This window comes from Chelon labrosus, assembly GCF_963514085.1.
Source record: "Chelon labrosus genome assembly, chromosome: 2".
Taxonomy (NCBI): domain Eukaryota; kingdom Metazoa; phylum Chordata; class Actinopteri; order Mugiliformes; family Mugilidae; genus Chelon; species Chelon labrosus.
Window position 1 is genome coordinate 7,083,495 of NC_140338.1, and position 18,407 is coordinate 7,101,901.

Below are 18,407 nucleotides of genomic sequence, written 5' to 3' on the forward strand. Positions count from 1 at the left end.
GTGATTGGTTACAAATTTGAAGTGGGCGTGGTTAATGTGGAAAAGCGGAAATGCGTTGTGAGCTCCCAGATGCTAATATTCGCAGTGTGACCGCTAATCTCTCCTGGGTAGAGATCAGTATACTGTGTGTGGGTGCATGCTGAATGAACGGCGTGATCCAACGCTCGTCAAAATGACTGGCCGACTTCCGAAAATAATAAGATGTGCCTCCCGTCGCCCGTCTCCCGCATCTCCCACAATGCTTAGCGCATGTGACATATGTTGCAGAGGGAGGGCCCTATGAGGACTTCCCCAGAGTTCAGCACTTTATTTTCTGGTGTAGTATAATTGACCTGGCCAGAACAAACTTTTTTCTTGTTCTTGCTCACCTCGAGAACAAGAACAAATTTCTCGCTTGTCGTGGAGTACGTAACACACCTAAGAATCCATGCAGGCAGGGGTGGAACCATATTTTGATGGGCATCCCATGCGGCCACTCACATGCGGTGACAGACTAGGCTCATACTATTAGGCGCGTTCGACTTGATGCAGATCTGTCTGAGTCTGACTTGACGTGATGCATGCTGGGTTGTCATGCTCATAGATCTCGAATATGATTGGTTAAAATGAACTTGTTCTACCCAGCATGCATCACGTCAAGTCGGATCTGCTCAGATCTGCATCAAGTCGAACGCGCCTAGTGTCTTAAAACAGGAAGGGGAGGTTGGCTGGTTGGGGGTGGGGGGGGTGAGAAAAAATTGAATGAAGAATTGCTTATGAACACACAAACCACTCACAACCGGTAAATTGGGATTAAAAAGAAGGCTCCAGTGAAACTAAATGAAGAGCCATTTCGGAGCCGTTTAGGAGCCATAAGAGTCTCTTCCAAGGCAGCCGAGCCAAAAGAGTCGAGTCTTTGCAATGAGTCTTCCCATCACTAGTGAAAAATCATCTTTTTTAAAAACAAACGTGGTCTTTCAGGTTTTTTGTTGAGATTTGATATTTTGCTGTAATTCATGTACTTACACGTTTAACAGAAAGCACATATGGAATGCATATTCCATTATGCTAAGCACAAGTTCTCTCTTGTTGGTGTCCCCCGGAGGCTGCAAACAGCTTGAACCACGCAGAGAGAAAAAAACTAAATTCTGCCCAATTATCAAGCATCTTGTAAGCCGGAGCAGCTTCTGTCTATGTGATGTAATTAACTTATAATTAGGGCGCTTGGAATAAAAATTTGAAATTCTTTCAACCAAAGGACATGATCTGTGGAGGAGAACAGAAAATATATTAACCACTTTCCGAGTTTCACATGGCTGGTTTGCTCTCTGCTTATTTATTTATTTACTTTGGACTTGATTTTTTTAACATATATTTTCTTGACTTTCTTGCCAAAACCTTTGCTCAAATTAAGCAGTCTGAAAAGTTTCAGTGTTCACACTGCACAGACCTTCGCAGCCAAAAGGTCACAAATAGACATTTGTCACAGAGTGCGGTTTCACAACAACAACGAAAAATAAAAAAGCTGGCGATGGGCTGGTGTGTGCACTCTCTGAATAGACTTTAACACCCATTGGCATCTGCAGCGTTGTCAGATTGTCAGCTCCAGAGCCAGCGAAGGCAGCGAGCGGCTGCCTCCCTCCCTCCCGCACGTCTCATCTCATCTACAAAGGCAGCCGAATATACCTACTGCTGCACCTGCTCTCCGGGTGAGGAAATCAATTCGCTAATCCGACTGCTTTTCCTTCCAGACCTGGCAACTCCGCACCCTTTATCTATCGATTCAAATCTGGCAAACCCTGTCCCCTGATATCGATCGTGACCGGAGGCGGTGGCGGCGGCGGCAGCAGCGTGGGCACTTATCCCACATGAGACACAACTTCTGATGTTGGCTTGTTTCTCCTTTCGGTTTGTTTGTCTGCTGCCCTTGCTTTAGTACACTTGTTAGAGTGAACACCAAGTATGTAGCAGGCGTACGTAGCAGACTGAGGCATAAACAAGGCAAAGATGGGCATATGCTCACACACACCCACACACGCACACATATGCATCCAAACACATGTACGAACAAGCGACATGATATTGCCAGGGATAGGGCCTATAACTAGTATGCGCGCTCGTACATACACACACGGGCCCTGACTTGACAGATGGCACCTGCCAGGATGCCAAAACACAGCCCTGGGGCCCGGCTTCCCTTAAGTGGCTATCAGCACGCAGGGAGTCGGGTGAGTGAGCGAGCGGATGACGGAGTGATTTTTCTTTCGGAGGCGTTTTCTACAAGCAACGAATTTAAGGCTGCCGGAAAACATAACACAGACGCAGCGGCTCTGTCTGGAGAGAAGAAGTGCCGGGGAAGAAACACAGAGCAGGCGTGAAGACAGCAGTTTTCTCTGTGTGAGCAGGCAAACGGTTTGATGATGCAGCTCTTCCACGTCATCCGGAAAGGAGACGCGCATTTTGCAGACATTTGTTTTTCAGGACCATTGGTCTTTTGCTTGTTGAGCCTCCTGCTTCTTTGCGTTTTAGTGCTCCCTGCGGAAACAGTTTCACAAACACATCGAAATGCGCTTTGTTGTCACCTTGCTTTCTTGCTGAAACGTTAGGGTTAGGGTTATTTGTTGCACATTTCCGATTCAATTCCCATGAACTAGTGTCGAGATGTGAGACCTCCAACACAGTTGAGAATTGGGAGAATCATTCATTCATTCATTTTCTGTAACCGCTCGTCCTCTGGAGGGTCTGGCTGGAGCCTATCCCAGCTGTCATTGAGCGAGAGGCGGGGTACACCTTGGACGGGTCTCCAGTCTATCGCAGGGCTGACACAGAGATACAAACAACCATTCAGACTCACACCTACGGCCAGTTTAGAATCACCAATTAGCCTAACAAGCATGTCTTTGGACGGTGGGAGGAAGCTGGAGTACCCGGTACACAGGGAGTCGGCCGGTGGATTCTTCAAACCCAGAACCTTCTTGCTGTGAGGCACCACCTCACCACTGTGCCGCCCAATTTAGAGAATCAGACCATGTAAATTTAAACTATACTGTGGAATATGCGGCAATGAAGACTGAGGGCATCAGGATTTGTATATCGACCCAAGAAATGCTATAGAAACTGCTGGGAAACTTTTGGACCTGGTATTCATTGGTGTGGATGTTACTCAGACATGTAGCACCCACCTAGACCAGACCAGGCACCCCCACCCCATAGCACTAACACTCACTCACTCATGACATTCTCAGCCCATGTCCATTCTCTGACAAGTCACAACTGTTTTGGAGGCACAAGGGAGACATACACAATATTAGTAAGGTGGTCATATCTGATCAGTGTGTGCAAAAAGCCCCATATCTGCCATTAGCTTTAGATTTAAAAGTATCTAAATCCAGATTTATGTTGGCAAGCACATGCCTTTTCTTACTTTGTAGAAATGTTGGTCTGGATTCACTCCATTGGGAACTGACTACACCCTGGTGAAGATCTGCTGGGCCAATCAAATTGTTCGGTAAATTGGACGGTAATGGAAAGAAGAGCAACAGCGGTTCAGTCATCCGCGTAATCTGAACACTGTAGAGATGAATTTGCTTACAGCAAAACAAAATACTCTTTAATCTTTAATCACGCCGTCTCCATTTCATTCTGTCCCTGAGACTCGGTTGTTTAGATGTGGGGAGAAAAAAACAAAAAAAAACGTGTCCACTCACTTGTTCTGAGGGGAGAACAGGTAGACCGACCACTCCTCTCTGGATTCACACCAGTCCGGCTTGTAGACCTCCATCATCTTCTGGATACGGAAGCACAAGCTCTTCGTGCGAGAAGAGGGAAAAGACGTGAGAAGAAGAAGAAGAAGAAGCAGCAGCATCCAAAGTATTAAAGAATAATAGAGTGTGTTGACTACGATGGCTTCGGGGGATCTCTGGAGTTGACAGGGTGGAAAGTGGCTGCAGTCACAAATCTCTACTCCCATAACAATAACGATTTTTATTTTGGTGAGTTTTTCAATATTATCTCCGACTAGCTGTATCCCTGACTGAAGCCCTAAAGCTACTCTTGCATTTTCTCACAGAACATAAGAGATCCCTTTTAGTATCTCCTCTAAACCTTTATTTTCAGAATAGGGTGCCATCATAACAACTCCATTCATGATCAGAGTCCAGAAACAAAGACAACTGAGCTACAGAAAGCTACAAGTGCACCACTCACATAGTCTGTTTCTTCATCAAGGTCTGCTCTGTCCTTGCGTGCATTGACTTGTGGGAAAACCTCAGCCATCAGCTGAGCGTGGTGACCCGGCGCCTTGCCGTTACAGTCCCGGTGGCCCGTTCCTAAGCCGCTACCAGCCCCAGACCCTCCCGTGAGGGACCCCGCCGCCCCCGACCCGCTCCTCCTCCCGGGGTCCGGGTGGCTAGGGGGCGGGTACTGGGGCTGTCCGCCGGCCTGGAACAGCTCCGGGAGCTCCAAGGAAAGCGCCCGCCGATCCCTGCGTGCGGCGAAATGCCTGGAGAGGAGCAGCGGGGGCGGAGGCGGGTGATGAGGGGGCAGGGGATGATGGGAGTGGTGCGGGTGAGAGAGGAGGGACTCCTGCTCGGCGGAGTAAGTGTAGGAATGCGGGGAGCGGGTGCTGCGCACACGGAGGCTGCCTCCCACTGGAGGCGCCCCGCCGTACCCGTAGCTCCTCCGACCCAGGCTGTTTGAGCTAGACCTGCGGAGGAGAAGAGATTAAAAATACAAAAGGCAATGAATATTCATGAACAATTAAAGGCAGGCTCGACACTGTTCTTTATATTAAGAATTTAGTCGAGAAACTAATAAGAGCATGAAACAACAGCAAAGGCCGGATGTTTCCATGGCGGTAATTCAGGCTTAATGAAGGTATTAAGTATTCATTAAGGCTGAAATCAATAGCTGACAGTAAATCTAATTTCCTACCTGCGACTCCACGCAGACTGGGGATGGAAAGGGCGCCCCCAGTTGTGGTAGTGGGAACTGCGTCCATGGCGCTAGAATAGGAGGAGGAATTACTAAGAAGCCCGGTGAACCGAAATCAGCAATAAACTCAATGAGTAAACTACAAAACTGCCACCATAATTTAAGTATAGCTGAGTCTTGCAGTAAATGCAGCACAGAAACCTTCTTATGACACACACTTGATTTTTTATTATACTGTTCAGTGTAATTTCAATTGTGTCTTATTGTGTGACTCACTCTTGTACATTACTGGGTTGTAAACTCAATAAAAATGAGTTGCTGCTTGGATATTTCTACTCCCTGCAAAGCTAAAGCAAAGGAGAAAAGTCAGTGTTTCTATACAAGTGATAGTACTGGATAGTATCCTGCACCTGACACACTGAAGTTGCTGTCTAAAACCGGTGCAGAGTGTTAACGTCTAATTACGTGGTCCTGCAACTGGAAGAGCAGCACGACTGCTACTGTACGCCAGTCATCAATAACAACAATGAGAATGTGTCTGAACGAATAATGAACTGGGACTGCAGCGCTTTGTTGGGTTTGATATGCGGACCTGTGAGTGCCAGTTCCACTTAAAGGAACACAACCAGTTTCCTTTTGTTTCCGCGTGTCTAAACCTCTGAGCCCGACAGACCTAATTATACATTTTACTCGTGGAAACACAAGTGTCGCCTGTTAATGCCTACAGGAGAATCTATGGATCCGTTTCTATAGAAACTGTTAGTGGAGCATGTAAGCTAAGTGTTAAATAACACTCGAGTCCATACAGCACTGCACTGCGGATCACTCAACGGGAAAGAAGAGTGTTTGTGTGTCTGTTTTGAGCAAATATTACTGTCAGGGCAGATTTATTCCTCACTGTATAGTGTAAATAACAGAAAGCGGCAACTAGTGTACTGTACATACAGTGTCGTATAGTCAAGCTCTTCTGTCAATGCCAATATAACTTTCTCTTTACTGCAACCACAGTTCGTCGACCGTGTCAAATTAGGATTGCATCAAACAAATAAACAAGTGAGCGTTGCTTTTGAGTTAATTCAGCTAATTTGAATTGGAGCTGTAGTGTTGTGGTTAGAGAGACAGCTTGGGACTGATGGGTCACAGGTTTGCATCCCTCCCCTTGGCTGAGGAGCCTTGAGCAAGTACTTAACCCACAAGTGGCTCCTCGGGCGCTGCACAAGTTGCAGCCCACCTAAGAGGTGTAGCATGTACACCTCAGAGTGTACACATGGATGGGTCAAATGCATGAGGGATCAATGAAGGACCATCGTACAATACGATGCTCTGCTGGGAAACTTTTGGACCTGGCATTCATGTAGCACCCACCTAGACCAGACCAGGCACCCCCACCCCATAGCAATGACACTCCTTGATGGCAGCAGCCATCCCCAGCAGGATGCAGGATAAAAAAAATAATGAAAAACAGCACAAGGTGTTGACCTGGCCTCCAAATTCACTAGATCCCAAACTGATCAAGTATCTGTGGGATGATCCACAGAGGCCCCTCCCCTCAACTCATTGGATGGAGGCACAAGGGTGATTCACGGAGTCAGAGTCGTCCAGGTCATGGTGTATCTAAAAACCAGAGCCAAAAGAAGGCAACTGGACTAGTTGAGCCCGAGTGTCATCTAAGTGTCTTCTTCAGTTTTAAATGAAATGTGTTTCCAGTTTAGTTCATTGAGGCCATGGTATACAGTATAGCCCTCTCTAAACTGGGTATATGGACTGACTATCAGCAGCTTACAATACAACACAGTCAAAAAGTCTCTCTCGCGTTCATACCTCGAGTAAAATAGAGCTTGTTTTTGGCCATTAATGGGGCATTAAAGAAACATTATATGTGGAAAAACAAGACAGCGGCCAGTTTATGTCAATCATCTAATTTCAGTTGAGTGTTTCGTATTTAACAGACCTTAGTCTACGTTTCATGTGGGTAATACCTACAGAAATAAAAACCTAAACTCCCCACCGTTCACTTAGAACTTAAAGGGGAGCTACAGTTTTTTACAACTGGGACCTCATTTCTGGCATAAAATATGATCGTTTACTCACACATATAACCTGTTATCATCATTCGGGGTCTGAAGATTGACCTGGATGATGTCATCTCTGAGGGCTTGTTTACCTGTAATTTGCTACTGCTAGTTTGGCCAAAGACTGGCCAAAGAACAACAAACCGCTGCACATATACAAATAGATAACAGGTAACTCCGGAATCAACGGGGAATAGCACTAGCGTATCATAACAAAATATTGGTGAAATGAAAGAGATTCGCGGCAGATAATGCATTATTTAGAGGCTGCGTTTCGGTGCCCCAATCACTTCCATTATATGGATATATGTGGCGCTCCGCTGGAGCTAAATATCTTCCGAACGTCTCCAAATGACACCAAAGTTATATGGGTGAGTAAACGATCGTATTTTATGCCAGAAATAAGGTCCAGATTGTAAAAAAACGTAGTTCCCCTTTAAGAAGCTACTTAGATGAGTGGTGAAACGTACTTTAAGGTAGCCCTGTCACTGAACACAGGTTGTTTTACGACTTGCGACTTATGACTAGTATGTTTTATCCTTTCAGATCCTTCTCTGTGCATTTCTTTCCAGTTGTTTATACACTATAATGTAAATGTTAGTGTGCTTCTTTTACTGCCTGAGGAACCAGACCCATGGACAAACAACCCCAACAAAGCAAGTGATGATTGCATTTCTGATCGTACTACGCCAACCTATAGCAATGCATCAAATCCCAATTTGCAGCTGCGTCCAACCAACAGTGTCCGAGTGAAACTAAACGAAAACCTAATAAAATGAAATAACATGCCTGACAAACAGATGGAACGGAATCAGAGTCTGAAATATGATCTCATCAAAGAACAGGCTGCTTACATACATCTTGTAATCCTTTATAAATAGCTCTATTGAATGGTTATTTCTCCAGCGCTTTAGTTTAGTTAGTGATGTAACTGGTGCCTTCTGATACCAATAAACTTGTTCAGGGTGCTCAGACAGAAGAGGATGAGACTTCACAGTGAAGCGGATCCCCTCCACCCACTTCATTTAACATCACAACCTCTGCGGAAAAAGTGCCGCCAAGCTGCAGCGCGTCCCGTCGTCCTGTTGCTGCCCCTCTCCGTCACCAGCTCCCTCCGTTCAGTCCTCCTTCCCTCTCGCTACTTCTCCCGCAGTTTCTCCGTCAAATTAATAGAAGTTGCCATGGCAACTGTACTGTATGCCGAGCCAAAACCTCTTAGAACTGTTTTAGTTTCTCTCTTTCTCTCTCTCCTAAGGTCTTGGTTTAATAGACAGAAAACTGTGCACATACGCTGCATATATTTGTATGGCGACCCCAGGGTGCAATTATCTGATTTGAATGTGGAAGCGAAGGGGCTCGCTGCACAGCAGTCGTAATAAATGGAACGTACACAAGAAAATAAAGGTGTTCTTTAAAAGCGATCAGTGCAGCTTTCTGGTTTCCAGAAACATACCTCCTGTTAGCCTTAGGGAAGAAACTACAGGTAGACTGGGTGAACATGGTAACCAACAGAAACTTCTAGCGTCCTGTGTTCATTTCAAGTGTTGTACAAAATGTTTTGCCCTAGTGTATTTGGTCGTGGCAGATAATAGTAATAATTTCAACAATAAAGTCCTGATGGAGCTCTCGACTGAAACTGAGACAGCTTTTCCAAGGCACACTGTACTTACACCAATTAGCCACAACATTATGACCACTAACAGGAGACGTAAATAACATTGACCATCCTGGGACAATTCAGTGTTCTGCTGGGAAACTTTTGGACCTGTCATTCATTGGTGTGGATGTTACTTAGACATGTAGCATGTACCACCCACCCTTACGATTCACCTCACTGCATCTAAGGCTTAGCACAACATGTGTTGGCACTAAGTTTTGGCGCTGATGGAGGTGTAAAGTCAATCCAATCTGAATGTTCTTCCACAGGAAATATGTTTTAAATTCTTTAACAGAATAATGTTCAAACTGCAGAACATTACGTGGGTAGATTGAGCCATGATGAAAGAAAGAGCTCCCTCAATCGAAAACTTAATTTCAACATACACCGATCAGGCATAACATTATGACCACTGGCAGGAGAAGTAAGTAACACTGACCAGCTTGTGACAATACAATGTTATGCAATACAATACAATGTACCACCCACCCAGACCAGATCAGGCACCCCCACCCCGTAGCAATGACACTCCTTGATGGCAGCAGCCATCCCCAGCAGGATGCAGCCTGACACAGGCACACACACGTGAAAAAAAAGAAACAAAGAACGGCACAAGGTGTTGACCTGGCCTCCAAAGTCACTAGATCTCAAACTGATCAAGTATCTGTGGGATGATCCACAGAGGGCCCTCCCCTCAACCCATAGGACCCAAAGGCCTGTTTTGGAAGCACAAGGGAGACTTACACAATATTAGGAAGGTGGTCATAATATTACGCTTGATCAGTGTATATAAACTGTGTGTCAGCCATTGGTACAGTATCCATATAAAAGTGTGATCCATTAAGTAATTTGAATCTCTTTTTATTTATGATCCTAATACCTTTTAAAACCATTGAGTCCATTATTTTTCTGTGTGCAAATATGGAACACTCTATGATTTCAGTCAGCCACATTTTAAATCAAAACCTTAATCACATCATTTAATTTATCCATCATCTGTGCTTGTTTTTGTTTATCTCCTGGGTTGGATTTTTTTCAGTTATCAAATTAAATGAATGTAAACCACATTACGCTTTCATCTGACAAATATAATTGTGCTGAATTAAATTGCACTTCCACCACGGCAGGATGCATATCTCGGGCCAGTTTATTTTTAGCCAGCGCACATGTGCGTGAGTATGAGCGGCCGTGGGTGCGTCGACGTACCAGGGAGAGGGAGCGTCTTTCCAGGCTGTTCTTGCCCAGGCTCAGCACGCTGCTCTTTCTGGACTCGAAGGTGAAGCTCCGTCTCTCCGAGGAGTAGGATCCCCCGGGCCCGGAGAGGGCGCCCAGCTCCAGGTGTCCGTTTGGTGTCAGGGTGCAGATCCTGGGGTCTGGAGGGAATTGGAGAGTGACTTGTCAAAAACGTTTTGTGTCGCAAACGTCCCTGAATCACAACCTTCTGTCAAGTCAGTGTCTGCTCTGCTGTGGAGGTATTCTTGTCACAAGATGGCAATTCTTATAGCTCACACATTATCTGTCAAGCTGTCTTGTCTGCCTAAATTTCACCAAGTTACTTTCTACATTTTTATCCAATCACATTTGACAAGCCCCAGGTAACGGGCTTCAATCTGAGACGAGTCACACAAGGTAGAGACAGCCGTCATGGCAATAATACATCGAAATCTCCTCTTTAAACTGAGAAAGAAGGAAAAATGTCAACAGAAGCAAGTTTAGAAATCTGATGTTGAGAATTAAAAAAAAGAAAAACTACCTTCATACTTCTCACGGCTGAGATCACCATGCCAACATTTGCATAATGTTCGAATACATTCTTTGAAAAGTAAAAGAGATGAAGGTAACCTTTGACTCTTATTCTCCTCAAGACAAACAAAGATGAATGCAAGAAATGTAGAAAGAGAAGAGGCTGACACCATCTGAATAAACACCCAGGGGGTACCTCGGCGCTGTGTACGAAGGCAGATTGGACCTTGTTGTCTTTGCATACGAACAAACAGACTGCGAGGGTTTCATCTTCTGCTGACACTGCACTGCAGAGATCACGTCTCCTCTGCAGCAGCAGCGGCAGCAGCAGCAGCCCACTCAGACTGTTTTTTCAAGTGATTCCACCGGTCTCTGAACTCATGTTTAATCCTATCTGAACCGCTTCGACTGCTCGGTCTGTTGAGGAAGACTACGCGGCCGGAGCAGGTTCCATTGCAGGCTCTGGGTAAAGATGGAGCTTGCTGATCTTTGAAGACTGCCGGGTGAGACCGCTGGGGGGGCTTTGCGAGTTTACGAGATTTTGACGTGTACTTCTGCCTCACTTTGAGTTTTTGTTTGGAGCCTTTGATTAAACCTCAGAGGAACAGAAAGACTTCTGGCTGAGATGTGACTCTCGAGCGTGTTGTTCTGTTTTGAAATGGATGGGAAAGTCGGTGACTCGGGGCGACCACCAATGAAGAGACGCGGCTCATCCGGGGATTTAAAGGTTTGGGATTGCTTTTAAGATCTTAAACCAATGAAAAATACTCTTAGCGTTAGTGAAGAAGACTTCTTCTTCTGTTTGAGTGGCAGTTGGCTTGCGTCAAAACTGCCAAAAATCAAAGAAGGGGAACACAAATCATGTTACTAAACATGCCCTAGAAAGTGTTATAAAAATAATTGTTTACCACAGTTATAGACACTATACAGTACTTTAAAATACACCAATCAGGCATAATATTATGACCACCTTCCTAATATTGTGCAGGTCTCCCTTGTGCCTCCAGAACAGTTGGGACTCCTCAGGGAATGGACATGGACCTTCTGAGGATGTCCTGTGGTGTCTGGCAACAGAATCTTGTGGGCCTTTGAGTTCTATGGGTTGAGGGGAGGGGCCTCTGTGGATCATCCCACAGATACTTGATCAGTTTAGGATAAAGTGAATTTGGAGGCCAGGTCAACACCTTGTGCTGTTCTTCATTTTTTTTTTTAGTTGTTCCTAAACCGTTTGTGTGTGTTGCATCCTGCTGGGGATTGCTGCTGCCATCAAGGAGTATCATTGCTATGGGGTGGGGGTTCCTGGTCTGGTCTAGGTGAGTGCTGCATATCTGAGTAACATCTACATGAATGAATGCCAGGTCCATAAGTTTCCCAGCAGAACGTTGTAATGTCGCAAGATGTTCAATGTTATTTACTTCTCCTGTCAGTGGTCATAATGTTATGCTTGATCGGTGTACATCACAACCTACAGTTGTTAGTGCCCACCTTTATTTAACAATGGCAAATTGTAGCACCCAAACTGACAATAAAGTTAAACCAGCGCCTCCGAAAACATTTACTATCATTCCACAAAAACTGAAACATGCTGCTCTCATGAAGGTGGGATTTATGGAGGAGCCGCTGCGACTGCATTGCTTCAGCGACTGTAAGTGTTGTCATAATGCCGTTAGGGAAATGTGTTCTTACCGGACAGCTTTATGGAGTCGTGTTTCTCGCTCTCGTCGAAGTTGGAAGAGGAGTGATCGTCGTCGGAATAGGAACAATTTGCATCACCCTGGAGACAAGGAAAAGAAAAAGGCCTATTACACACGTCAGTATTATACTTAAGTCTCTGAATTGACCAGCCTAATAATGCACCTCCTCCCGCCAGCTATCAAATATATTTGCTATTAGATTTGTTGTTGGGGTGGCTCAGATATGTGCCCTGTCTGCAGATTAAATCACTAAAACCCTGAAACTACTGACACACTACTCCAGAAACCCCTCACAGGTGTGGTTACGACCGCTGGGATTCCCCCTACAGGCATAAAATTGGCTCAACTGTCCCTCGTGTGAAGCTGTAGCGTAGACACTGAGCCGAGCAAGGTGAGAGAGGCAGAGCTGGGGGGGAAGCCTGGCCGTGAGAGAGAGGAAAGAGACTGAAAGGCAGGGAGACAGACTGAAAGACTGACGGCTGCGCTTTGCTCTGGCATTTCCGAAAGATCAATCAAAGGCCTCGCGATTTGTGTCAGCGCTTCCCCTCCAACTCGCGCATCACAGCGACGCGCCACAAAATATGGTAATGCTCTGATCCGTGTAGGAGAACTCAGATGGGCTACTGAGCCACTCTACAATTTTCCCAATGATGTCGTCTGCGTGTCTGACAGATTGACAGCATCATTTCTGCACATTTGCTCACTGAGAGTGATGGCTTCAGAAATTATGCTGTATTTATTACGGCATTATTATGTTTGGACTGCCGCTGATAAATATAATAATCCTTGGCTGTTTTTGCAGGGGTTTTTCCTTTACTTGGCAGTATTCAGGGACTTGAAGACACAGTCACTACATGTCAGGCTTGACATGCAATTTATTATTTACACAAAAACAGATTAAGTTGCAATAATGAACTTCGTCAAAAACAACGTACTAACGGCATATCCACAAGGCTTTTTAAAAATATATATATATATATATACATATTTCTATTAAAGAGGATTTAATTTGCTGCATAGAACTGCTCTGATCAGGCATAACATTATGACCACCCTCCTAATACTGTGTAGGTCTCCCTTGTGCTTCCAAAACAGTTGTGACTCATCAGAGAATGGACACGGGCCTTCTGAGGGTGTCCTGTGGTGTCTGGCAACAGAATGTGTCATTGTTATAGGGTGCAGTGTCATTGCTATGGGGTGGGGGGGTACCTGGTCTGGTCTAGGTGGGTGCTACACGTCTAAGTAACATCCGCACCAAATGAATGCCAGGTCCAAAAGTTTCCCAACAGAACATTGAATTGTCACAACATGGTCAATGTTATTCACTTCTCCTGCCAGTGGTTTTAATGTTGTGGCTGATCGGTATACATAGAAGAGAAATGTAATAAAAGCATTCCTTTATTAAGCCCTCATGCATTTGACCCATCAATCTGTCCACACAGTAGTGTGTGCACTCAGAGCAGCGGGCTGCAACTTGTGCAGCGCTCAGGGAGCAATTTGTGGGTTAAGTGCTTGCTCAAGTCTCCTCAAGCCATGGACACGGGGAGGGGTGCAAACCTGTGACCCTTCAGTCCCAAGCCGCCTCTCTAACCACTACTTTGCAGCTCCGATTTAAATGAGCTGGATTATCTCAATAGCAACGTTCACGTGTTTATTTGTTTGATGCAATCTTAATTTGAAATGGTTGGTGACCTGTGGTTGCGGTAAAGAGATGGTCAAGAGATGTTATTCAGTTCTCCTGTCAGTGGTTTTAATGTTGTGGCTGATCAGTGTATATAGCATTTCTTTCTTTATCTAGCCTGAATGTGATACTGCTGCATGTTGTTTTATGTTATGCAGAACAAAGGGACCAACTATTTCAATGGCCAGCAAGCTATTGCCTCTGCAGAGGGGTCCTATTAGAGGCGCCAGTGCAAACAGAGAGAAAAAAAACCCTGCCGTTTTCTAGGACGCCCTCGAGTGTGTAGTCCCTGGACCATTTACTCCGAAAGCACGTACATTTTTTTTCTCTCTCTCTCTCTCTCTGATATATTGCCTGTTGCGCTGTAACCATGAAATTACAACTTCTGAAATGAGCTTCAAACGTAAGTTTAATTATCAATACCATCTCTTTATGAGTGCGGGAGGCACATGTTATAAAAAGGATTATCGTGTAACAGAAGAACAGCGCTGTACTACATTTGAAGCATTTTTTGGTTTAAGAGGTTTAGTTTGTCACCGTCTACATCAGTGTGAGCGGTACGTTAGCAGAGCCGCAATGGCAGCTTCAGCGCTCCTTCTCTTTCAACACAGGATGCTTTCAGGCACGTAATTTTAACAGCAGGCGGAAAATTGACTCGAAGCGTAAATATGGGCTGTGTTTAAATGCATACGGTGTAAAATGTGAGACATAATGCAGCCCGTGTATAAGGCTGGACTGATTAAAATGGTAGCGCATCCATTCTTTTAGATGCCATAAGAAGGAAAAATGAAAACGTCAATCTGCTTAGTTCCGTCATTATGAAAATCAGCAGGCACGAAAAAAGCCGGGCCTATTTCAGTTGCAAAGGTCTCCGTCAAAGGTTAAAGTCTACATTTTGAGAACTAGTGACAGATGGACGTCAGCTGCCCATAGGAGAGGAATGAAAAGACGGCATGCAGGGAATGTGAGGAAGACAAGCTAAAGATAGAAGAACTGTCAGAGTTTGAAAATGTATGGAAATCACAAGTTGCAGTGAGAGCACACCAACACTTTACAGCCCATGATTGCCCAACTATTTATTTTAACAACATCAAATCTTGACAGTCGGCTGGTGGATCTTCACGGTTGTATTCATACAGTGTCAATAACAACACAAACTGTCTCAAGACGCCTTAAAAAATCCTGCCTGAAACCCCCAGAGCAAGCCTGAAGGCGACGGTGGCAAGGAAAAACTCATTTTTAACAGGAAGAAACCTTGAGCAGAACCTTAAGCTCATATGGGGGGACCCATCTGTCTAAGGCCGGCCGGTTAGAGACAGAAAAAGAGAGAGAAGACAGCAGCTTGGGTATTAGATAAGAAATTAGAGGATAGGAGCTTGGTGCGAGAGAGAAGAGACTAGAGGACATGTGCTCAGTGCATCATCCTCCAGCTGCAAATACCAGGTAAGTGTTGATCCAATCATTTAAAATGTCTATGTTGCAATAGTAGGAGTTGGAACTTACTTGGAGTAACTGAATTATTGTGGAGAAAAACTTGAATTTTCTTGGTAAGTGTTGAGAGTTAGCAGTTTTAAATAATTCACCTCTCCTGATACAAGCTGCACTGAATTAATACTTGATACTTAGAGTCGCAATGAATACAATGAATGAACCACATTAGTCACTAACTATTCATAAATAAATTAAAACTTGGACCCAAATTATGTGCAATGGGTTTTCTTACCTCTGCCTGAAAGCCTTCAACCAAGATGGCCACCAGCAGGTTGAAGAGGACATAGTTTCCAAAGGTCATGAGGGCCACAAAGTAAAGAGCGGCAAGTGGCGAGGTGGCTGCCATACCGTTGTATAAAACCACATTCCAGTCCTCCTGGGTCAGAATCTAAAAGAATTAAATGCAAAAAACTGAGTCAAGCAACAAAAATTCACGTCATCGTCATCATTATCGTCAGTCATCACTTCGCAACAAATACGTGCGAGTCATCTGCGTATATAGAGAGATGTACGCCGTGTTAAATACCTGGAAAACGGTGACAATGGCCCAGAGCAGAGAATCAAAGTTTTTCCTGTCTGGTACTGTGTCTCCGGTCTCTGTCTTAAGGCTGAATTTACAGCCAAAGATGTGCATCCCAAGGATACTGCAAAAAACATAAAATAAAAAAAATAAAAAAATATGAATCATCTGCTGTATGACTGTCTGATAGTTATTTCTGTTTTAGAAACCATGACTGCAACTCCTTGTTTTGGGAGTTTTTCATGGGTAGGCTTCGGATAATTAAAGCTTTTCTCTTTAAGCCACTTTCATATGCAGATCTTTGTGCTATTGTTGTTGCTGTAACGGTTTCTTGGTGTCTTAAGATAAATTTAAATGTCTAAATGCAACTGAACCCTGGGAACTGTTACATAAGATTGCACCTGCTCCTGTGGATTCCTTGTCATTATACAGAGCCACACTCAACATTTACAGGCAAGGGAAGGACACAATTGTACACAATTGCCTTTCGTAATTACTACTCCAATGAGTAGCAGTAATTGCCAGAAACTGAGAACAACAGAACAACATTGCCATAGCAAATGTTTCCAATGGTTCAATCACTATAAAAATAAATTAAATTACAAAATCAAAAGAACACACCTCACCCCTGAACGTAGGTCTTTCATAACAGTGACTTCATATATACAGTAGATTCACTGACAGCTTTCTTTTTTGTGATTTCTAATGAAATTCTTTCTTAAAATCACTTGTTGGACAATAAATTGTGCAAATCTGAAGTGGAATTTGGGAATCAAATACTCTCTGAATCACATGAAGTGTGTGCAAAACAAAATCTAAAGGAGTGTTTGTACTTACAACTCAACCTTGTGTGTGTATATATGTGTCTGAGCACACAAACTCAGGTTTTGAACATGTATCGAGATTAACTCAGGGCCATCGTTCTTCATTTAACAAAACAACATTACAAGAATTGGCTCGAGTGCCAAGTGAAGCAGGAGCACATAGGTAAACAAAGGCGCCGAGTGCTGTGGACATTGATCGTCCACTAAAAGACCTTTTAGGCTTTCAAAGCGTTTCTGTGTCAGCGCTTGAGCATTTACAGACGCGCCCTTGCTACGTTGCTCTAGCTCTTTAAGTGTGTGCTTGTTAAAATCTAACCAATTTGTCAAGTATCTGCTTGTTATTTTGCACCCAGGGTTAATAGCTGCTTCAGAATACCGCGACCTCCTGCAAATCAATGGCAGCTGGTAAGCAGGTGTACAGAACATTAAAAAAATAAAAAAAGAAGAAGAAAAAAGGCAGAATCCGGCATGTACGAACAGTTAAAAACATTGCCCTAATAAAAGGATGATGGTGAGCGGAGTGATACAGACATGTACAATGTAGAGCACGGCACACGTAAGGTTGGCGAGACCTTACCTAAAGATGAAGATGAAGAGCATGAGTAGCATGCAGAAGGTGGCCACGTTGTCCATGGTCTTCATTAGAACCACCAGCTGCCTCCTGAGAGCTGGCATGAACCTCACCAACTTCAGCACCCGGAGCAGCCTGAAGGTCCTCAACACGGACAAGCCGCCGTCGGACTGGCCGACAATCTCGCATACACTGAGGGGGGAAACAAAGATCACAAGGAAGTTATGAGGAGCATTGCTAAATTCCGTCTAATTTAAATATTAATCCATGACATTTGCAGAAAATAGTGAATCAAAAGAGGTTATACATCTGACTTCCTAAATTCCAGGTGGGAGTAAACTTCAGAAATTCAGGAAATCCAAAAGAAAAATGCATTTATACTGTAATTGATTGTCATGGCATACATTCAAACGCCAATAGTATTTGTGTTTACCAAGCTTTATTTGACTCATTCCTGTTTCACTCTTTCAACATTGAATGATGGAAGACAATATCTTGTCTTCCAGTAATTAATGAGTCCAGTTAGTGGTCTACTGACGTTTTGGATATTACAAACCAAGCTCTTGCTTACATGGTTATAATTAAATGCATTACCGGCTGCCTCCTGAGAGCTGGCATGAACCTGCCGTTAGCTGCTGCAGTCCAACCTCAGAAAGTTTCACCTTATCGTTGCTTTGTGTTTTGGTGGGTGTTTATCATGAACAGACAACCATCCCGGCCTTTAAAGAAATTTGTCTTCTAATGGTGGTAGCTATCAAAGGCTCCACTCAGCACATCAAAATAGCGTCGGCTCCGAATTGGCAAAGACTGAATAGGGGCACTTTTGCGCTGCAGCTCTGTATGAATAGCTGAGGACATTCAGATAGATGAAGAGAGGGAAATTGGTGGGGGAGTAAGAGATAAGAAGACAGATGTAGATATGTTCAATCAACATGTATCTTCTGTGATGGGCTGCACATTTGATCTTGTTCAGTTTCAGCTGCTTTGATGTGTATTTGATCTCCGGGTTATAATGGGGATCACAGACAAAGGCGCCTAACCAGATGAATTGGGGAGAAAAAAACAGCGGCAGATCAAAGGCATAGCCACTCACCTGAAGCTCCAGGCAAACACAACAAAAGACAAAATCTGTTTTCTGCTGTGTGACGCTTTGGCATCCATATCCATACAGGTAGTACATTTCAACCAGGTAGACCACAAATGACAATTTGACAAAGCATGAATAATTTATTTGGAGGATCTC

At 44.3% G+C, this 18,407-nt stretch overlaps 1 protein-coding gene across 1 annotated transcript in view; it reads right to left on the bottom strand.

Moving 5' to 3' along the window:
• The window catches only part of cacna1ib (calcium voltage-gated channel subunit alpha1 Ib), a gene marked incomplete at its 5' end in the record, with an annotated part of 169,963 nt that overhangs the window by 51,959 nt on the left and 99,597 nt on the right, over positions 1-18,407 (bottom strand). Inside the window, 8 exons of the mRNA XM_084573466.1 lie at positions 3,687-3,787; positions 4,186-4,684; positions 4,912-4,982; positions 9,847-10,013; positions 12,070-12,157; positions 15,482-15,637; positions 15,776-15,893; positions 17,171-17,356. Of these exons, the coding sequence (XP_084429592.1) occupies positions 3,687-3,787; positions 4,186-4,684; positions 4,912-4,982; positions 9,847-10,013; positions 12,070-12,157; positions 15,482-15,637; positions 15,776-15,893; positions 17,171-17,356 (1,386 nt within the window). The remainder of the gene's footprint in view (positions 1-3,686; positions 3,788-4,185; positions 4,685-4,911; positions 4,983-9,846; positions 10,014-12,069; positions 12,158-15,481; positions 15,638-15,775; positions 15,894-17,170; positions 17,357-18,407) is intronic.